Source organism: Mangifera indica, chromosome 1 (assembly GCF_011075055.1).
Source record: "Mangifera indica cultivar Alphonso chromosome 1, CATAS_Mindica_2.1, whole genome shotgun sequence".
Classification (NCBI taxonomy): Eukaryota; Viridiplantae; Streptophyta; class Magnoliopsida; order Sapindales; family Anacardiaceae; genus Mangifera; species Mangifera indica.
The window spans coordinates 9,424,854-9,448,179 of record NC_058137.1 but is presented as its reverse complement, the minus strand read 5'-3'; the positions used below and the strand labels follow the sequence as shown (position 1 = coordinate 9,448,179).

General features: G+C 30.3%; 3 protein-coding genes and 1 pseudogene across 4 annotated transcripts; 2 read left to right on the top strand and 2 right to left on the bottom strand.

Annotated features, from left to right (window-relative positions):
- The first annotated feature begins 3,509 nt into the window (after positions 1-3,509).
- LOC123204854 (heavy metal-associated isoprenylated plant protein 23-like) lies at positions 3,510-4,567 on the top strand. Its single transcript, XM_044621959.1, has 2 exons — positions 3,510-3,956; positions 4,100-4,567. Exons 1-2 carry the CDS (start codon positions 3,791-3,793, stop codon positions 4,402-4,404), a joined length of 471 nt encoding a protein of 156 aa, XP_044477894.1. The 5' UTR covers positions 3,510-3,790; the 3' UTR covers positions 4,405-4,567.
- Positions 4,568-7,517: 2,950 nt separating this feature from the next.
- On the bottom strand, positions 7,518-10,831 carry LOC123212768 (photosynthetic NDH subunit of lumenal location 4, chloroplastic). 2 transcript variants are annotated; one of them, XM_044631968.1, is made up of 6 exons: positions 10,426-10,831; positions 9,492-9,584; positions 9,165-9,225; positions 9,000-9,068; positions 8,539-8,664; positions 7,518-7,814 (listed from the first exon to the last, which is right to left on the bottom strand). In XM_044631968.1, the coding sequence occupies exons 1-5, from the start codon at positions 10,753-10,755 to the stop codon at positions 8,585-8,587; spliced, it is 633 nt and encodes a 210-aa protein (XP_044487903.1). In that variant the 5' UTR covers positions 10,756-10,831; the 3' UTR covers positions 7,518-7,814; positions 8,539-8,584. The 2 variants fall into 2 exon arrangements, with proteins under 2 accessions (XP_044487903.1, XP_044487894.1); XM_044631959.1 differs by having other exon boundaries at positions 7,518-7,832; positions 10,426-10,830.
- Positions 10,832-14,566: 3,735 nt separating this feature from the next.
- LOC123212863 lies at positions 14,567-15,091 on the top strand (annotated as a pseudogene).
- A 1,791-nt stretch (positions 15,092-16,882) lies between these two features.
- LOC123212780 (lactosylceramide 4-alpha-galactosyltransferase-like) lies at positions 16,883-18,149 on the bottom strand. The gene is made up of 3 exons (XM_044632008.1): positions 17,891-18,149; positions 17,457-17,699; positions 16,883-17,415 (listed from the first exon to the last, which is right to left on the bottom strand). Exons 1-3 carry the CDS (start codon positions 18,147-18,149, stop codon positions 16,883-16,885), a joined length of 1,035 nt encoding a protein of 344 aa, XP_044487943.1.
- Positions 18,150-23,326: the final 5,177 nt, after the last annotated feature.

Genomic DNA, 23,326 nt, shown 5'->3' with positions numbered 1-23,326 from the left:
CGATTTGTATCTATTTTATTTGCATCTATTTTGACCTGAATTGTACTCAGTTCAACTCACCCATTTGCCAAGTACTTTAACTAACTAACTATTGTCACCTGTTGGCACTATCTCGGTCTATGATACGCTGTTCAAGGCGTCTTGCATTTGAGACAAAAAATTTCAAGTCTAATTCTTTGTAAAAATTATTCAAGAAGTTCAATTTTGTGATTAGATAAACTAGAGAAACTTCAATTTGACGAATGCATCTTGTCAGCCATGGAAGAGAATGAGAGCACTGGTTATTGGGGGCAATCTACTCTATATGAGGAGTACCTCCAAGAAGACAAAAGGGATGGTTCTTTAGTTTATGAGGTATATAAATATTAGAGATTAATATCATGTATATCCCCAAAGCACAAACAAATTACATTTTATCTCACTAATTTTAAACTTAGTCACTTAAGCCTCTATCTTTAGTTAAGAAAAACAACCTTATCCCTAGCTCCAATGAATCTTAACTTCACAATCTCACAATTTACAATTAAAATTAAAATTAGAATCACATCAAAATAGTGTAATTTCGGTTAAAATGACACCATTTGATGTGATTTCAATTATCATTGACAACTGTTTTAAGTTTTAAATTTTAATCTTTGTAGAACATCAATGAAAAATAATTTAATCAAGTTTGGAGGATAAAATATTATTTATCTTTAATAAATATTAAAAGTAATGAAAAATATTTTAGTCATTTTAATCTGTATAAGAAAATTTAACTAATTTTGCTAATATTTGATAAAAGTTGAAAAAATGTTATTTTTTTAGTTGAAAGGCCAGAACTTATCACTTTAATGTGTTTGGGTTGAAAATAATTGTTTTCTCATATTATCACAAACAAGAGCTCAACTTTATACTTGTTTTACCTTCATCCCAAACCTCAAGAACTCTAGCTTCTTAAACTTATTTTCTTACATATTCTTATTTAAAAATCAATTGAAAAACAAAAAAAATCATGCATTAAAATTATTTTAATTCAAGTAGCATTTCATTGTATTATTTGTTACTTTGTTTGAAGATTTGAAATTGAAAATTTGAGATTTTTTTATACAATGATGAATTCTACTCTGTTTGTTGTTTTTTATTATTGTTTTGTAGTTAATTTAGTTGTATTTCAAAAGGGTTTATAACAAGTAAATGCCTTTTTTACCTATGTATTGGAGTGGCAAGAATTCTTGAATTAAAAAAAAAAAAGTAAATAAAACATATTTGTTAAACGATGTTCCACCACTTGTAATTAATTGTTTTATACATATATATATATATATATATATATATATATATATATATATATATATATATATATATATATATATATATATATATATAATAAGTTTAATTTAAGGTTAAGTTTGAGTTTGAGTTATTTCATTTATTTCTTGTTTTATTGTGTTTGTTTAACATAAATTATTTTTTTTCAAAAATTTCCCATAAATTACTACAAAGGAGAATTTGAGCTAATTTGTAAACATCATTACACTGAACAAGTCTACCTAAATAGTTACTGTTGTGTAATAGACAACTTGACTCAAATATTTTCAATCGTCTCTTTGTGTAATGGTGCACTTTGAATTAGTGTGCATCATTACACTTAAATTACCTTTTGCGATAATTTACGGAAAATCTTTGAAAAATATACTTACCAAAATAAATCTCTGACAAAAATATTTTACTGAATAAAACGACACTCGAAAATAATGCCATGAACACAAAACAAGTTAAACAAAAAATTAAGTTAAATAAAATAAAAAAAATTTATACATATGAAAAATATGTTACTGTGAAAAGTAGCGTTACGCTTACCTATGCCTACCCATCTATCCATGGACGATATTTATGAACAGTAGTACATCTACCCCACGCTACCCATAAACATTACTGCACCTATCCGCTGGCTGTTTTCAAAAAAACAAAAAAAGGAATTATTTTATTTTTCTTACTATTTAATTTTAAAAATTAGATTTTTTATTTAATGTAAATTTGATATAAATAAATCATTTTTATAACTAAATTATCTATAAAATAACAAAAAAATAACTTTAAAAAAAAAGCAGAATTCGTTATTATGTTAGGGAATTTCAAAATTTTTATTTTAAATTCTTCAAATAATATAATAAAATATTACTTATTTAAATTAAGATGATTATGATGTAAGATTTTTTGATTTTGAATTAGATTTTAGGTGAGAGTATGATTGAAATTAAGTCTGAGAGATTAGTTTTCTTAAGATTGGGGATTCGGGTAAAACAAATATTAAGTTAAGTTCTTAGTTATATCTATATAATCCTTAAAAATAATTAAAATTGTATAATATAAATTTAAAATATTAAATTAATTAACTTTCCCTCTTTTTTAAATCTTTGAAATTTGAAATTTTAGGCTCCTCCTGAATTGACTAAAAGAACCAAATGGAACAAATTGATTATCAGGCTCCTCTTCAATCTCTACCGTCAGATTCTTTCAAGTTTTGCTAATTTTTTATTTCCTTTCTATTCAAACGTGTGGAGCCGTTCACATTGATCCTGCCAGCTACTTTCTAAACCGTCGACAATTCGGCTTTCTAATTATGATTTATTTTATTAATTTAATTGTTATAATAATAATAATTTAGTAATAAAGTTACTAATTTAACCAAATAACTCATCTCTAATGCAAACAAGTGTTTCAACTACGTTGAGTTAGTTTTTGATATCAAATTTCAGTAATAGTATTTTCAATAATAATAATAATAATTCAGTAATAGTATTATTAATTTTCAGGTTAGATTAAGTTATTTAAATTGACTTTATGTTAATCTGAACATAATCTAATTATTTTGATATCAACCTAATTTGATCTGAATTATTTTTTTTATTGAAAATTATTATTTTAACTCAATTTTTTTTTATATCATATTATATTAGATTAATATATCGTATTAAAATTTATCAAGTCTAACCGAAAGAAAATCACTCGACCCTTTCAATTCAGAAAATTACTGTTATTTTCGTTCGGTTTGAAAAATTAAAATTTAATATTTCTTTAAAAATTAAAAATTTAATATATTAAAAAATATCAAATTAATTTTTTAAATTTTAAAACTATATTTTTTATATTTTATTATTTTTAATTTTATTCAATTTTAACATTTTTATATTATACTCTAACCTAAAACGTGCCATTTTATTATAATTAATTTTTTATAATTCAGAAATTCTCGAACTTCCTTATAAATCAGACTTAGAAATTTTAATCTTTACTGAACCTCGTAATGGGAAGTCGTTTTTTTCTTTTTTATGTCTTGCAAATTAAAAACCCTAATCATGATATTAATTTAAATTCTTAAATCTTTCTCCAAAAGCTCGCAAAAGGCCAAAAAAGAGAAAATCCTGTGTGCTATGGCTTTTGTTTACTGTTGCACGCGGGCCCACCAGCTTTTTTTCTCAGTGTTTGAATCTCTCCAAAAGCCTATTTAAGAAACTTCTCAGGAGTAAGCAAGTAGGGATTATGAGGGCCTTCAAAGTCTAGAACTCTTTCTTCCTTTTGTTTCAAGGCAAGCTACAAAAGTAAGGAATCCATTTCAAGTTCCTTGCAGCTTCTGAACTCTACCTCACTGTTCATATCTTACTTATTTTCTCCTATAAATTGTGCTTCTTTCTGGTGTTTTTCTGTGCAAACTTTTCTGGGTTGTTGTTGGTTTCTGTCAAGCTTTTGAGATTTTGACAAAGGAGAATATTAATCCTGAAACTTGAGAAAATTTAAGGAAGAAAAAATGGGAGTTGGAGGGACCTTGGAGTATTTGTCTGACTTGATAGGAAGTGGTGGCCATAAAAACAAGAAGAAGAAGAAGAAACAATTACACACTGTTGATCTCAAAGTCAGAATGGACTGTGATGGCTGTGAACGCAAGGTCAAGAATGCCCTCTCTTCATTAAGTGGTAAGCCTTTTTTGTTTTTTTCTCTGTCAGTCTTCTGTCACTTTGACTCCTCAGGGACTTTCCTTGACACGTTACAACAAATGCAGAGTTTAAGTTTTCTAATTTTCAGGAAAATATGTTGACATGTTGTTGTTGTTTTGCAGGGGTGAAGTCAGTGGAGATAAACAGGAAGCAGCAGAAGGTGACTGTGACAGGATATGTGGAGGCTAACAAGGTGTTGAAGAAGGCAAAATCGACAGGGAAAAAGGCAGAGATATGGCCATATGTGCCATACAATTTGGTAGCTCACCCATACATTGCTCCTGTTTATGACAAGAAGGCTCCTCCTGGTTATGTCAGGAGGGTTGAAAATCCTGCAACTGATGGCACTGTGACAACATATGGCTCTGCAGATCCTTACATCACCATGTTCAGTGATGACAATCCTAATGCTTGCTCTATTATGTAGATTGGAATAAAATTCCATATTTTGATTTTGATCTTTATCTTCTTCATTTTTGTTTTGTAATTTTGTTGTCGTAATTGAGAAGATTTAAGTTTCTCTGTGATGTATTCTGCAAATAAAGATTGAAGAGAAGATGTTCTTATCTATCTCTTAAACATTTTACTAAGGGGACATAGTTTATCATCAAACTATAGGGGGCTATTAAAGAGTCCCCTTGTTCATTGAACATTGCAATTTCAAGTCTCTCTTGGGCTTTCTTTGGCCACAGCTAGCTGCATTATTGAACCAAAAATAGGGAGAGTGAGTGCAAGCTGGCTATGACAAATGCATTTATAGCATAATAGATTAGACTATGCTATTTCTACCTACCAGTTATGGCTTCTTTAGGAAAAGTGTTCATATTGTAGGATATGACCCGGCTGAATGTGATTTTACATCTTATGCATTGTTTTGTTTAACCTGTTTTTGTTTTTTCCTTTTTTCAGAAATCTAAGGAAATTTCCATTTTGCCCATGTGAGTTCAAAACTTCAGTTTTTATACGTTGTAAAGAATACTAGATAAATTAGGGTTGATTTCAAAATAATTGAAACGTTTGATACTTAAACTTCACATAATCAAAAGATCAACACATTGACTAGAGAAAACAAAAGTTTCAACCATTCAAATAAAAGTGGGACTCGACACACCAACGTTCAAATGAATTCAAACACATTTGGTTCCTGAAAGAGGAAGCTTATAAAACAAAAGGAAGAGAAAAAGATTCGCATTGAAGTAAACATGATGAGAAAAGAAAAGAGAAAGAAAATTCTATAGGAAAGTAGATCTTTTTTGTTTTTGAAAATGGAAACCTTTCTGAGATCCCAAGGTTGCGTAAAGCCATTATCATATGTAATATTAACAGTCGACATGTGCAAATCCTGGAGTTTCAATATGCTTATCCACTATACATCTATTAGTGAATTCCATTATTTATGCTTCGAAGCTTCATTATTATTAATGTGTGCCCTGTAGAAATTTGATTTTGTGAATATGTTCAAAATAACATGTACAGAATGGTTATAATTAAATATTAATTACAAGAGAATATTATCTAAGACTCCAAAATTAACAAAACTGATAGAGTATTACGACGACTTATCTAGTGCAATGATTATAGGTCCGGTCACTGTATCTAAGGTTTACTCGTCCAATAAATACAGACGAGATATTCGATTATCAAAAAAAAAAAAATGTTACCTTAGTTAAATTTTTTGGTCAAGTTTTGAATTTACATATGACTTTAGGTACACATCCTTTTCATTAGGCTAAACTTTCATACTTAAGAACACCAAACAATTGTTCAAACCAATAATTTTCTTAAAATATTGAAAAACAATTTTTTTATTCTCTTGGATCATTAGAAAAGACGCTACCACAAGAGTGATTATTGAGGAAATATGGTGAGCTATGAATTCCTTGAAAAATTAGTTCTTCACAATCTTATTTTGGCATTCACCATTCTTTCCAACTGCTCTAATCGGTCATGATGTAAGTAAATAATGAATAAGGTTCCCATCAAACTCCAAAACGAATGCACTAACATGACATTTTTAGCATAATACATTCCCACTAGTGCTTAAATTTCTTAAATTAGAAATTAATTAATTTATTGAAAAACTTTTCCAGTCTAACTTGAATCAACGGCACTCTAATTGGACCTGATCTATGTTTATATATTTGATAATTTAGAACCCTTTAGTCGAGTACAAAGTTCGGATTCTACAATCTTTTGAAACTCCTCTATTATCATAATAGGTACTAAGACATTCAATTCAAAAAAAAAAAAAAAAGTATGGAGAGAAACAAGATCAAAGAAAGATTCAAGGTAAGAGATGATTGGATTGAAAAGACAAATGAAGATAATAAAGATAAGAGAGAGGAAAGGTGGACAATGACATGGTATGATGCATGGAAAACCATAGTGTCAAATTTTCTAGTTGTAAAAGAGTTTAATTTAATTAAACTTTCAAAATATCTTTGAATTTATTTAAATTTAATATTTTTAGTGTCATAAAGATTTAATTAATGAGTCAATAATATTTAATTAAAAATGTAACCCTATTTTAATGTAAGGAATAAAGAGTTTTTAAAATTATTTACTTAAAAAAGTTTAATTTAATTTAATTAATACTATTTACTTAAATTTTTAAGTTTTATAGAATTGGATTTTATTAAACTAATCTCCTAATTTTATAAATTTTTTTAGTTTTAATAGTTTTATTTATTTATTTATTAGTTAAATGATATCACTCATTAATCATTCTTGTAAATGATATCACAATTCTATCCATTTCTATCCAGCAGCAAGTCAAAGTCTGTAAATACAATTTCTAACGACTAGGGTACTGCACGAATTGTTTTAGCCCATTGCCTAAAAAGAGACCTTGGACAAGACATGACATGATTGTTTGTTGTCTTTTTATAATAGTTAAATAGTATATTGTATTATATATTAAAAATTTAATTTTTTATATCTTAAATTAAATATTATGTTATAAGTGATATTTTTATAATAAGATAATAAAAAATTATAATTAATATATAATTATTTTAAAAAATATCATAAATATTTTTAAAATTTTAAAATTTTTTATATATATTCTTATTATATCATCATTTTTTTAAATAATATATTAATTTATATTAATAATATATATTATATCATATGATATATAAAATTTTTATATGTATTATATTATATCGTATAATATTTATTATATATCATAAAATATTGATAATTACAAACATTTTATATTCTTGTATCCATATCCATCTAGATTCAATGTGCTCACTGTTAGTGCAAACTTTCACACCAACACCTTGTAAATATTCACGAAAGAACTCAACCCTCAATTTTGTGAGGCTGAACTATTCGACTAACAGGGAAATGTTACAAATACGATGTTGGATGCTCTGAAAAATATATGGGTAATTTTATTAAATCAATGTAACAGTAAGCCCTTTATTTACATTGAATTTCTGACAAGATGTATCTGATTAAGGAAAAGAAATTATCCATTATAAAAAACTCACCTAGGCTTCCATAATCTGATCACCCAATATGCAACTCAAGAACTCAACACAGGTTAAGTACTTGCTTATGTATATTGCCACCAAACAATTTCCATAGGGCTTTGAGTGAAGCACTTAACATGAAATTGCCACAGAATTAAACTTACAAACAACATCCAAAATGGCCACAATACAATTTTTATACGACCAGGTACAAAAATAACTTCTGTAAATCAAAGAGCATCTCACACTTCTCACTGTAAAGAATAACGGAGTAGGCTGCTCTAAGCAAACCTACAAGACTTGAGCAGCTATAGGCACTTCTCATGGTATGATCCATGCTCAGGTGGATTTCCTTGCTCTGGCATGAAATAATTCCCTTCAACAAATTCAGTGTATCAAAGGATGGAAAGCATATGGATATTTTTAAAATCAAGTGATGTATTCAAAATAAAGCAAGTCTATTATGTTGCCTAGTGAACAAATAATGATGAAAATTCCAACAGCAAAGGTCAGTAGAAACAGTCATCAATCAGTATATGCACCACGCCAGGAAAATAACTTAAGTAGTGTATCAGAGATGCTGACTTCAGTGTAATGCTCATAATTAAAGCATGAAGTCTCAAGCAAAAAGGGAATATGGATTGTCAAAATGGTTTCTCTCGTCTAGCATGCGATGAACAACTGAATGCATGATTTACAAGTAATACCTTGCTATTCAATATCAACTTAGAGCTCGCATATAATATTCCTAAGCTTCATTAAAACTCCTCAAACTATCATTGAGAAATCAAAAAGCTGGAGGTTTACTCCATTATCAACCACTTTTTAATCAAATCACAGCAATTGCTTCAGCAAGACTATAGACGGGCTATTGGTGACTGATGAAAATGGCAATTTTGTGCCACTGGATAATTTCTCAGAAGCATAAAATTAATGCGAGTTTTTAAAAATCCATGAAAAAGATTACTAAACAGAAGGTGTGTAATAAAGTTCAAAACTGTGAAATACTCTGTTATCTAACTCAACTTTATCTAAAACTTCAGAAAAATCATAATTAGAATGTCCAGCAGAGACTAGCTTACCTCTGTGAGCTTCTAATATATTTTCTAATAACTGATTATTTACTCTCTACTTTCGATTCCCTGAGTAGATGCCGACAAAATTAATGTCATAAATGAGAGTTGCATTGGCCGGAATATTGCAGTCACCTACACAAACCATATTATGTCAGTTTCCAAATAATTGCCACACAATGACTGATTGCATCTAAAACATAACAATGTTGTAGTATTTCCTTGGAACAAAAATTTAATATTACGCTTATTGGTGACCACATTATCTTTATATAACCATAAGTTGTTTTCAGTAGACTTTACATTATTTTCTCATCAATGTTTTAATTATCATCAAGTATTCATATTGGTTCATCTTTTTAAAGCAGAGAGACTCAGAGTGGCATCCTAAAATTCAACTGCAAAATTTAACTCAAAGTTTAAATCATGAATGAGTTTGATATTTAAAATCACCAATACATGTAGCTCACCTGAAAAGCAACCAGCAGGTTCTGGTCCATATGCTAGCTCTGGTGGAATCCGAAGCTTACGTTTTCCACCTGAATGAAACTAGCAGTGTAAAAAATATGCTGGGAAGCCTGAGGTAATGCACAAAACAAAAACTCGAAGACAACTATCTGTCTTCAAAAACTTACCTACGAGCATCGGAGGCACTCCTTCCCCACCGAAAATTCCTTGATCCAAGCCCTTAATGACCTGGACACAAATATAAGTTAAGATGAAATTGGGACGAAATGAGAACAGCCTAAATCTGCAGAAACAAACACTGCAAGGTTCTTACACAATCACAATTATGGTAATGATTTTGCTATACTGTTTATATACATATTAAACTGATCCAAATTTAACTTGGAAAGCTCCAACAATTTTATATAACAGGGTGAAAAGATAATATGTGACTCTTGAGATTGACATATCTATTGGACTTAACTACTTGTTGAATAACTGAGAAAAATTTATACCTTGCCAACTCCAATGCGCATAGTAAGAGGTCTTAATCTTTTATAGCTGCTGTCAAAAACTATTCCATCACTAAATCGCGCTGTGTAGTGAACCTACACAGTGAAACAAATGCAATCCATGAAATGTCAATTGACTGAAAACTAAATTCACCAATGATCCACAAATTGGAAGAAAAATGTAATTGCCAGAGCAATGATCCAAGTATGATGGAATCAAACGATGACAGTCAATAACAAAACCACATCAAGATACCATTTTTGCACAAACTAAAGCAACCCAATAGTCTAAAAAACCTTAACAAAGAAGTAAAGAGAAAATGACAAACTGACATTGATAAGCTCAGGATTTACTCAGTCTAAGTTCAAACCTCATGAGTTACCATTTTTGCACAAACTTAAAAAAATTCACCAAACTTAATCAACCCAACAACCGAAAAGGCAAAGCAAAACTACAAAATCACATTGATAATCTCACACAATATAAGTTCAAACCTCATAAAGCATTTTTATTCAAACTAAACCGAACAAAACCAACCCAATAGCCCACCAAAACACAATGAACGAATACAAAATGAACTACACTTTAACACTACCCTATAAAAGTTCGAACAAGATAACACTTTTAGATGAACTAAAAAGAATCAAAACTATATCAACCCCAAAAATTAAAAAAAACTGAAAAAAAAAAGAAGAACAAAATTCCAAACTCAATAGATAAGCTCATGATTTTACTCAGTATGAGTTCAAACCTCATAAAGACACCATTTCTACACAAACTATACAAAATTGCCCAAAACTAAACAAAACCAAAAAGCACAAAGAAAAAAAGAAAGAACAGAACAGAACAAAACCTCATAAATATACCCTTTTTATAGCAACTAACATAAATGGCCCAAAAAACACAAAAGGAAAAAAATAAAATTCGCAAACTCACATTGATAAGCTCAGAATATGGAGCCTCCACGCCAGAGCCAACAGAGATGTCACAGTAACCAAGGCCAGAGGGAACAAAGTTGAACTCACAAGGAGGGTCAGCCACAGTAGCGTAGTATTCAATCCTTGTGGCATTAGCATCCAGAGGCGTCAAGGCCATGAAGGAGGAGGCCAAAAGGCCAATGCCCACATCGACTACACACTTCTTGGGGTTAAAAGAAAGTTTCTTTGGCTTTGAGTTTTGTAGGGATGAATATGAAGTGGAGAAGCAGAAGATTGGTGAAGTCTTTGGAGGTGAAGTGAGCGAAAAGAGTGTGGTCGTGGTGGCCATATCGTTTGAGTTTTGAGCTTGAAGAGTGGTGGCTTGGCTTCAAGTGAGACTGAAGAAGAGTTGGCGGCCTTCTAAGAAAAATGGATGGTGAAGTGGGACCAACTTGGGGGCGGTTTTGGACCATAGGTGTGGATGAGATATTTATTAATGTTTAGTTAATCATTATTAAATAATAGTACAATTTAAATTATTTTTCTGAGAAATTAAATAATTACTCTTTTTTTGGGTAATAAAAAATTTACCACAAATTTAGGGATTTAAATAAAAATACTTATATATTAAAGGATTTAAACGAAAATGTCTCAAATATCTTATAAAATACCAAAAATATCCTTCTTAATTAAATTTCCCTTTTTTTAAGAGTATAAACAAAATCACACCTAATTTTGGGGTTTAAACAAAAATATTCTAAAATAATACCAAAATTATCATTCATTTATTTCTATATATATCATATATCTTTCTTCATTTTTAGCAGATCTAAGAGAAATTTTTAGAAAGAGAAAAAAGTTTGTATTTAGGATTTTGAGCGAAAAGAGAAAAGTTCGTGATATCGAGGTATTTATACCTATTATAACTTTAATTGTTATTATTTTATTAATAATGCAATTATATGTTATGTTTTATATAATAAATTATAGTGGTGTGTAAAAAGTGAAATAATAAAAATTACATGGGCTATGTTGTAAATATTATAGTACTATAGGGTGAAATAATATTTTTCAATAAAAAATGTTAGAGGATTAGATTAGATTAGATAATATTAGAGGGTAAAATGATATTTTACAATGAAGGGTGTTAGAGATATGTTAGATAATATTTGTGGTAAAATGATATTTTACAACATAGGGGTAAAGTGATATTTTTACAAATTAGTATCATATTAATCAAAATATATTAATAGTCATAATATATAATTGAATTATGAAAAATGTATAATTATGCGATAGAAATCTGTAAATAATATTTTCAGTCATATTATTTATGTTGAATATATATTTTATTGTAGGATTAATCTAAATGGCTGAATATGTTTTAATTAGATATGGGCGGAAATAGATAAAAAATGATGACAATGTTATAAAATATGTTGGAGGTAATAGAAAATTGATTAAAATTCCAATACACATGACATTCGAAGAATTAATTAATGGTGAGTGACAAGTGTAATGCAGATTGAAGAATATTTAACATTCAATTAAGCATGAAACCAAAACATCTTGACAATGACATTCCAGTAGAAATTTCAAATGATGAAGATGTTGAGGTTTTTAACGGTTTGTCTAACATTTCAAAGAATGTGTTTCAGTTTTTGAAACAATTACAGTTAATGATGATAATTATGAAGCTCAACAAGTAAATGAGGGTTTACAAGATGGTGAGTCGAGTAGTTATCCAGAAAATCAAACTATTGATATAGAAGAGATTTAAAATATCGAGATCAATTCAAAACCAGAACTTTCAGAGGAAGATTTTGCAGATATAAATGATGTTCATGTTGATGCATTATATCATGTGGAAGAATTTCTTAATGCCAACAAAGAAAAATTTTCAGAGTGGAGTGAATTTAACGGAAAGATTATGCATAATATTCCAATCGAGGAATCGGAGGTTGAAGAGAAGACACATGTTAATAAAGATATCAGAGGTATAAGTAGTTTTCCGAAAATAAATTGATTCAAACAAGAGTAAGGAAGATATACTAACTTTCTTTGTCATTTTCGGTTGCTGAAAAACATGAAAATCTAGAAAAATCGCTTCGCCCATGGAAGACCTGTGGGAGATGCGAAATTCTCTGATTTTGCATCGTGAAACCGTGGGAAAATAACGGGAAAAATATGCAAAATTTTTGGTTTATATATAGGGGTAGTTTAGTCATTTCACAAAAGAGGACATTTTTACTTAAACCTAATTGTTTTAGATAATTTCCTTAGACCCCCTTAATTTAAGGCATTTACTATAATTTCCCTTACTTTAACCATGCTCATGTAACTTTTATGAAAAAAATGTTCAATTAAAATTATAAGTCATCTTACCCACTACCCACAATCACACCACATTGTCACCACCGCAACCCTTTCACCGGCCACATTGCCACCACCCAACACAACCTACTAATTCCTAGACTTAGTAGTTTGTACCATTGGATCATATTTATATTATATTAGTTTAGATTTCATATCAGAAACTTTTAATTCTAACCTGATACAAATTAAAATTGTGTCAAAATTTTTTAACCTTAATCAAACTTTTTAATATTCGAATTGACTCGATTTACCCTAAACAGACTTGAAATTATCTATTGTTTTCAATCTCCAAAGTGTTTTTCACCATTTTAATTTATTCACCAAATTACCTCAACCTACTATTAATAAAACGAATAATATAACATTTTATTTTGTTTACAAATAGTTTAAGAATTATTTACTAAGACCTTTAAAATGCGTCAATAATCTAACTAATCAAATCGTATTCTTATTACTTAATAATAAAATAAAATATCTAAATAAAAATAAAAAATGATATAAGTAATAACAATTATATAAAAATATAATTATATGCAATTTATAAAAATTTAAACTACTATTGATATTATCTTTTAATATTTCTATAATTTATCAATAAAATTATATGTACATACTTTTGATATATAATTTAGGTATACAAATGATGTGTCATCATATGATTGAATGATTTTAAATTAAAAATAAAATAACACTTAATAACATGATGATATATTATTTGTATACTCAATTTGTATATCAAAAGTGTATACACAAGATATTATTCATAATTTTTTCTTAACAAATTTTATTAAAGTAACATTTTTCTAAAATATTCAAATCAATTTGTATCGTGTCAGATTATTTTTGTGTGAATCTTAACACTATTTAATTTAATTTTGAGTCATATCAAGTTGATTCAAAATAAATTTTATATCAAAAAAACTTACCCTTGACTCGATTTCTTTCGTGTTGTGTTAACGAGTTACGTGAAAAATTGTTAACTCTACCAATTCTATAATTGTCAATAGACTTGCCCTCTTCCACCAAATCTCGTAAGATTTGTAATCTCTGCCAAATCTCATCTCACATAATTGTCCGCTTCACCACCCCCGTGTATTGCACCTAAGTCTACCCACAATCCCAGATCTATAAACATCCTAAACTCTACAACTTTCCGTCGATGTTACGCCTGCAGCATTAATTGAGGGACGGTGGGCATCTCTTGCCAACAACACCATACGTTTTGCTTCAACCTCATCCTTATCATTTGTTGTAATTTTCTTTGTATCTTCAATTTAAAATCATTTAGTATTCATTATAAATTTTCATAATTTAATTAATATTTATATAATGATTAAAAAAATATTCAGTGATCCCTGAACCTTCCCTACTCCCTAAGATATCCCTATGCATTGATATCTCCAATTACATTATAAAATATGTCTGTAAACTGAAAATTAAAGAGTCATTTTGCGGAATCCATGGCTTTTTATATTTTATGTACTCAACAGTCAACTCAATAAATTACGAAGATGTCGACGGACACAGGGTGCATAAATATATAGAAGCTTCTGAAAATCCCTTGTTGCATAGATAAAGCTCCTAAGTTGTCACAAAAATGTTGAGCTAAAATATTAAAACACCCCTCTTCCTCGCTGTCTCATTTTCAGCTATTGCCTATCTCATCTACACAAGTAGCCTCTTCTCTACTGGCACCCTCATTTCTAATCTCTGTGAAACTCCTGACCCTCTGATTCCTCCTCCCCGAATTGACGATACCAAAAAGAATAGCATGGTTCTGGTGAAACGTTCCGGAACTTGATGTTCTTAAATCGAACGATTCCAGTCAGAAATGTCACGGTCGGGTCCTGGAATTCTTTGATAAAACCTGTACTAACCAGTTCTTCATGATTTGGTTTTCACCAGCAGGAACGTTTGGACCGACAGAGTTCTTGGCGGTAGACACTCTGATGAAGGTCAATCCTAAGGCATGCTTGATGATTTTATCGAGAACTCTAGACATACGGCGTTGCCACTAAATCTTGAAATCACTACTTGATCGTGGACCTAAAATTGTTGCAGTTACACCGGATGTGCCGTTTTTAGTGAAGAATACACCAGCTGAAGCTTGGCTTGAAGAATTGAAAAGTCGCAGCAAGGACCCTAGAAAGTCTCCCCTGTACAATAATCTTTCTAATCTCATCAGGGTTGCCACTTTATACAAGTACTGAGGTGTTTACTTAGACACAGATTTCATAGTTCTGAGAAACTTCACAGGGTTGAGAAATGCAGTAGGGGTGCAAGTTACCGATCGAAAGACTAAAAAATGAAGCATGATCTTTCCAGGGTTATTAAGATACTGGACGTTGGAGGTACAAACACAGCTCCTTATGACATTACAATTTGACCGATAAAGGCATTTTATTTGGCAGATTGGCTTCAGATACCGGCTCTGTATAAGAAACCGACGATGGAGGTTGTTGTGCTTAAGAGGGTGAGCTATGCACTTCACCTATGGAACAAGGTAACAAGGGAACTAGTTATTGAAGAGGGAAGTGTTATACAAAGACTAATTGGGTCTCACTGTTTCATATGCTGAGACACGTATAATTCTTCCATAGCTATTTGATTTTGAAGCTTTCTTGAAAAAGATTGGAAATCTGTGTAAAAAATTGCCATGCGGCCTCTTGAAAATCCTACAACTTCCTGAGTTTTGGCACATAAACCTCAAATTTTGACCCTTAATTTTCTAACATTCGAAGGTTTAGTCATTGATGTAAGATCTTTAAAAAAAAGTCAGAGGTGCTGTCAAGAGTTTCAACTATTTGATATGTAATCTTAAATTTGTTATAATTTTCTTTAGAAGAATTTAGTTTTTGAAAAGTAAAAGAGTGAAAATTTATTATTTCATCAAAATAGTTATTTGACTGTTAAGAGAGTAGTTACGGTAGTATTAATGTTTAACATATTCACATTAGGATATAAATTCCAGAAAAGAAAGAATTATACAAAAGAAACACTTTGATTTCTTTAACGGTATTAAAATTACATGAGAAATCACCAGTTATATAAAGATAAGAAATGTATCCCTTTACATCTACATAGGGGCATTCAAATCTGATTAATAGAATGAGTTTTGCTATTTTGAACCAAACCAAAATTTCTATTTGAATTTGACTTCTTGGTTCAATGGGTACGAGGTAGTCATTAAATACAGATTTTGATCTATTTGATATGATTAGTTTTACCCCAATATAAGATGGGTCGACTTGGATGGGCTTTCTAGTCATCAAAAGAAAATTTTCAATTTGGGGAAATACATAAATTGATACTGAAACTAGTATAGGGATTAAATGGTTTTAAACTGAACCGAAATCTCAATTATCTAAATCAAATTGTCTTCATCCGATGAATCTACATTGGTGGCAAGATTGATGATCGAAGAAAAAGATATTGGGGTAGTTGGCCAATGATGACAATAGATTTTGATCGTTGAAGAATGAAGAAAAAATCTTAGATGAAAAAGTAAATTTTTCAAATTTTCGGGTAAGAGAAAACTGTTAGTTTTTCAAACTTAGAGAAGAGAGTTTTTAAGATTTAGTAATAAAATAATAATTTTATCCTCTATAACTAACGATTTTAGTTAAAATTAACAGTTCATAAGTGAAAATTTAGGTTTTTGAAATCCGATAAATGAGACTGTAAGAATACATCAAAACTTGGGTGGAAATAAGTCCTTTGGCCTTAGGAAAATCTAATATTCCTTGTATAAAAAAATTTCCTTAAGAATAATACAAACTCAAAACTTTGCGAGGAAACCAAATATGGAATCCAGCCACAATCATAGACAGTACTCGTCATTTGATTTCTCCTATTTGTTTTTTTTTTTTTTTTGATTTAAGATTTTCCATGTAAATCTTCTGTGTGCTATTATTGTTGAAACAAATAAAAATTTACAGAAATGTGAATGGGATAAAGAATGTAATGCTTTCAAATCACATATAAACACAAACTCTACATATCCCAATTTTTTTTTCAAGCAACGAAAAGGAGGCTCATGCCGATTTATTCCTTGTAGTTTACTTCCCTAAGCGAGAAGATTAAAAAAAGAGCTTCAAATTTTATGTGATTTTATAACAAATCAAACAGTGAGATGCATATAATCTATCTATAACACTTCCCTCTTCGGTCACCATCCGCTTTGATACTTGATTCCATAGGTGTATGGCATAGCTTTCTCTGCTTAACTTTGCCATCGTCTCTTCTACCCATTTTGATTCTTCTTCCGTCGCGGGCTTCTTATACAGCCTTGATATATTAACCCAATCTACTGGATAAAACGCCTTTCTGGGCAAAATACTAATGTTGTAAACTGGTGAGCGTCCGGCTCCTAGTCTCTTAATAACTCTAGAAACCAAGTACGGTCCATTTTCTCCCCAAATGTGTGGGCTAAAATTTGTGGCGTATTCCTTCATGAATTGGAATAACATTGGATGCCAAATGTCGAAGATCTGTAATGCACCGTTCACTGACGTCCAATTCTGAGAGGCTTCGTCTATAATTTGGACTCCAACTGCATTCCTCAATCCTTTGAAATTTTTCAAAACTAGGAAATCTGTATCCATGTAAACTCCTCCGTACTTGTATAATACAGCTACCCGAAGAAGATCAGAAAGATGAACGTTAAAAAAATACCACCCGGATCCGATTTTCCATTCTTTATGTCTTCGAGCCAAGCTTCAGCGGGCGTGTTCCTGACCAAAAAAGGCACATCTGGTGTGACTGCGACAACTTTAAACCCGCGATCAAGGAATGGTTTCAGGATTTTGTAACCGCGCTTTGTGTCCAAGGATTTCGATATAATCATCAAGCATGCTTGAGGGTTGGACTTCAACAGAGAGTCTGCGCTCAAAAATTGTCTGGGTCCAAACTTCTCTGCTGGAGCAAACCAAACCATGAAAAACTGAATTGCACACTGTTGGCTAAAAAATTCCAGAACTTGATTATTGAAGTTCTGACCCGAGTCGTTTGATTTAAGAAGTTCAAGTTTCGGTACTTTTCTCCAGATCCATTTCCTTTTTTTTTCTTCTGTCAAATTCGGAGGAGGTTTCAAGGATCAAGTTCTTCACTGTCATCATCTTCTTCTTCTTCAATCGTTGCTTGCTTGTGAAGCAATGGCCTGGATCCCATGGTATTTTCTTTACTCTTTACTGCTGCTTCAGAGACATCACTTGGATTCTGTGGCGCTGTATAAATCTGACAAGCTGTAATATCGACAAGGTTTGCAGAACGGTAAAAGCTGAAGATACCTGTGTAGATGACAAAAGCTATGTCAGCATATGAAACAACAGAGAGGGAAGGCAATTTGGGAACTTTCCACTTCAACATTTTCTCTGAGATCTGGAAAAGGTCATCAAACGAGAGATTTCATGTGAGTTTGTGATCTCTATATATTTGGACAAAAGAGCAGCGGAATAAAGAATAAAATTCAAGATCCAGATCACAAAAACGTCTCCTCAGGATAGAAGGACATTATACAAGAAATTTTTTGGGTTTCAAGCATAATACCTGTGTTTGGAGGCTCCACCAAGAAGTATTCCGGCCTGGATTCGATTTTTGGTTTCTTTGTCAGTCAACGAAGCTCTCTCACTTGTCCATACAGAGACACAATGACAATGGAAAGGTGTTGGATGTGTCACACAAGGGTTAGCCTGTGTTAGCTGTTAGGAAAGTGGAGCAAATTGGAAAGTTCTAAGAGAAAGAGGCAACTGGTTCAAAGGATATAAGGGTTAAAATCAATAGTTTATGGCAATAATTTATTTAAATTCTACATATAATATTTTAATTTAATATCATTAAAAAAGTTAGAGATAATTGTTGACTCATAATACGTATTTAATTTAAACACATTTAAAAGCCAGTTCATTTAGGTCATTGCAGACGACCCCTATACTGTATAAATCATAGGTCTGTTATTAAATTGTTAGTCTATACAGTCATAATTAATGTACAATAAATTATCTTTTCCTCATAGATAAGTGACTTCTAAAAAAAAAAAAAAATATTATGACTACCTAAATAATTAATAAAGAACCAAGGTTAAATCGAATATAACTTTCAATGGCACGAATGTACAATTATTATGGAATCAAATCATTAAATTTAGTAATATCTCATCAAAACTAACATACATAAGTAATGTTTACCTCATATCATGATTTTATGTTTTGTCAATTAGACAATGATTTGATTAAATATTAGATCAAACACAAACTCGTTCTTAGTACGGTAATAAATTTTAATACATTGTTATAATCAAATTATGAAGTAAAATATCTATTCTCATACTCGGAAGTAATAAATCTTATGGTGATCCACCAAAGTTCTAATATGTTTATCAACATAACCAACAACTGTCATACTGATAATAGCGTTAGTTGACCTAATCTCTTATTCTCATGACTGTACTTTTGCACTTCCCACTCTAAAGTAATGCTCCACCTAAGGCTAGATATGACTTGAGCCAAACCCAAACATAGATTGGCTCGAGTTCAACTCAATAGAAAATTGTGATAGTTTGAGTTTATCGAACTGAAATTTAGGTTAATTTGAATTCGATTCAGTGTTTAAGTACAAGGTTCGTAGCTCGGCTTGTAATCATAGCTTGAATTTGGTATTTGAATTTATAATTCGTATTTATGATTCAAATTCGTAGTTTGAACTCATAGCTTGAATTTGACTATTAAATTTAATCCATTAATATATTTTTATGTTATAATTAATGCACCTTCAAACATTTTACTCAATTCAATTTCACAATTTTTAATCCTTGGCATGATTTTAGCAGACCATGAATTTGAAGTCATTAAAATTTGAAAGCAAAAGTTCATTTGATAAGTATAATCCATAGAGAAGTGTTGTAAATAGATACAAACCAAGCATCCTTTACATTAAAAACCCCCCAGTTTCACAACAATTAGTCATTTATAAACTAAAATGGTAATGGTAAATGACCGATTCGGGGACACCAACTAAATTATAATAACAATAAAATTATGTGTACCCACTTTGGATACACAAATATGTACACATTTATATGTGTCATAATGTAATTGAATGATTTTGAATTAAGAATAAAACAATAACCAATCATATGATGACACATATGAGTGTGTATACATTTGTGTATCCAAAGTGGGTACACATAGTATTGCTCTTATAATAATATGCCAATAAGAAATCAACAAGTGAGTTTAATGGATCAAAATTTATCATGAAGAATTCCTAATTCACCTTGCCAAATTGCACAAATCTGTAGATACTAATAGATGTAAAAAAAAAAAGCCTAATAAATCAAGGTAAACTTCTCATACTAGTAGCATATAAAAAGAAAAGATTGTCACCTTGAAGTAGCATGAGTCATGCCAAATCCACTTGACAATATCCATATTTTAGAGAAACAGCTAATACTGCTCCTATGTTTATATTTAATAACAACCTCATCTACAAGTTCATTGGTGCCATTTTTTTTCCTCTTCCAAATCAGTTCTAGCATTTCATCAACATAACCTACACAAATTATATCTTGCATCATTACGTACAATGAAATATCCAGTAGCTACCACATATAATTGATAGCCCCTTAACAAAACATGAACTATCTGTAATAAATAAAACAGTGATTCTGATACAAAATTGAAAAGTGCACATAGCATATTCAGCCATCATAAAATTATTTCCAACAAAAAATAGTGAAGAGGCAAAAAAATTGAAAAGAGAAAGAGAAAACCAAGGCACTTACGAGAAATAATCTTATGATAAAAAACATTTAGAGGAATGACAACTTGGTAGTTAGAGAGCAATATGAATCTTCCATTTATAACAAAACCCTCATCTCACCTTCTTCAAAACCATTCAAAAAACACAAAAATCACCCCATTCCCACAAGACTTGTTGCTATAACACACATCTGAAAAGAGGAAAAAAAACAAAATTAGTTTATAGACATCATACGTTTAAATGGCATGAAAACAAGAAAAAGAAAAGGCCAACAAACAACTTAACTTCAAAAATGGTAATAGGGGGCAAAAGATGTTGTCATGGTGTCTTCAGAGCTGAGGTAATGTTACCTTAAACTCGCTATAAACCTTCAGGTAAAATAAATTAATATAATTTTTAAAGGAAAAAGGATTGAGAACTATTTCAACATATATCCAAAAAATCCAACAAATTGAAACAAATATTAACCACCTTTGATGGTTTTCTCACTCAATGTACAGCTCTAATCCAATCACCTTTGCAAATCAACATATTGACAAATTTTGGCGATAATGATCCCCTATAAGGTTCAATAACTCTTGATCCAACACTAAAAGCTTACTTTGACACAACAGAAGAGGAATCACTAAAATTTCGATTGCCATCAGAGAAAGAACTTTGAATTTCAAATGATTTGTCTTTTACTATTGAAAAGCATTAAAGTCAAACAATTTGGTTTCCTCATTTATTTCTAAGCAACCTTCTTCAAGGTACACATCCAACTCTGTCTTGACAACTGGTTTGAATTCTACTTTCCTGATGTGTTGTCTTAAGCATTGTCAACCTTCGTTTTGCACAAATATTCAATGAGTAGTATGAGAGTTATATGACGTGCCTACCAAAATTTTCATTAAAAACATTCACTACATGACAAAATTTTCAAAGTTTAAAAATTATCCTACTTAAATTAGGGGAATTATGAACTTGCTTGATTCACTAGTGTGTGTTTGTACATTACTAGTGTTTTCCAAGGATAAAAATTTCATATACTGGCTATATAAGGTTTGAAGAACCTTCTTGACATTCTCAATCTCCTCTATTGTTTGATTTTTGCCATACAAAATGGGAAAAGCAAGCTTAATCAGTCTAAATTTAATATTGGGATAAACATTAGAAGAAAAAAATGAATAGGTCAATAATCAATTTTAATATAAAAATTATTAAACAAAATGCAAGATTTCTAGGAATTTACCTTGGAGGTAGGTAGACTAAACCCTTTTATTCAAACGCCAGTTATAGTCAAATCAATATGTTGTGATCACCATATATTCAATATGTTAGACATCTAACCTCCAAAGATCAATAGTTACACTAATTCAACTAAGATCCACAAAAACTTTTTTTGACTTCCTTCGTTCAACCTCATACACCCTTTCATAATTTGTCTTTAATTGTTTTCTTCTAATTTTTTCACATAGAGGCTGAACAAATCCTAACAAGTATTTGAATTTGGCATGTTCAACCAACATAAAGGGCTCCTCATCCATGAAAACCATATAAGCCACTGCTTCTCTAACCTAAAAAACCCAAATTTATTTCAATAATATTCATACCATATTAATTTCATCAATACATTTAGTATAAACAATTACACTTAACAATAATAGTTGTTAAAAAATTTACCTTATGGTGCTCATATTTTCCTCTCATCCTCAATATGTGTGGAAGAGAGAAAAAGTCAAACAATATTGATTCAACACTCTTGAAGTTGAGCATTGTTTGCCTACCTTCTAAAACTTATTGTCTAATAGTTTTCTTTCTTGCCACACATTCATCCATATGCCTTTTGATGTGAGTACTTCCAATTTTTTGTACTTTAAACTGAGTTTTCAAGCAAAATTGGAAAACACCATATTTGTTATCCCGCTCAACTTCAAATAATTCCTTGGGGAAACACTTTCAATCAGTTGATGTCTTTTTCTTCTTGTATAACTTAATAACAATATCATCATCTTCATTATCATTTCCTTGAACATTAACTTCAGAAATTGTAATCCTTTAACCACCATCATCAACAACCACATCATCTTGAATTGTTTCAAGTCCTATAACCTCTTGTCCTTCTATATTTATATCCCTAAAATCAATAACATAATTATCATAAGCACAAAACTCATGAACATCAATGTCCGTAAACATTCTATTCGTACCTTCTCTACCTTCATCAACTGAAGTAGAAACTGAAGGTTGAATTGAACCTCCTAACTCCAACTTTCTCTTATTCACCATCTAAATCAATTAAAAAAAAAAAATCATTACAAACCAAATCAACAAAACTGAAACACCAGTATGAGAAGGATATTAATTTTTAATATGAAAGGAGAGATAAAATTATTTATATATAAATAAATACCCATAGCGACTAAGTATAGTGTTTATATAAAACTAAAAACATAATAACTATTCTACTTAATGGTTTTTTTTAGTTGTTTCTTTGAATATGTCAATTATCAAATACTGAAATATTACAAGCTCTACACAACTATTTTTTGTATATGCAATTATCATATTTGACAAATCAAAATCTTTATATAAACAAGCATTTTACAATTAACCAAGTTAACTATATAAAAAGATTACACAGATTTAAAAGAGTAAACATCAAACAATTCATATAAACTAATTAATTACACAAAATGATGTTTGAATAAATGTTCAATATACTTAGACTACTTAATAGAAAAAACACATCTCATTAAAGGCATCCATCCACTAGAAACAATCACAATCCACATCAATATAACAAA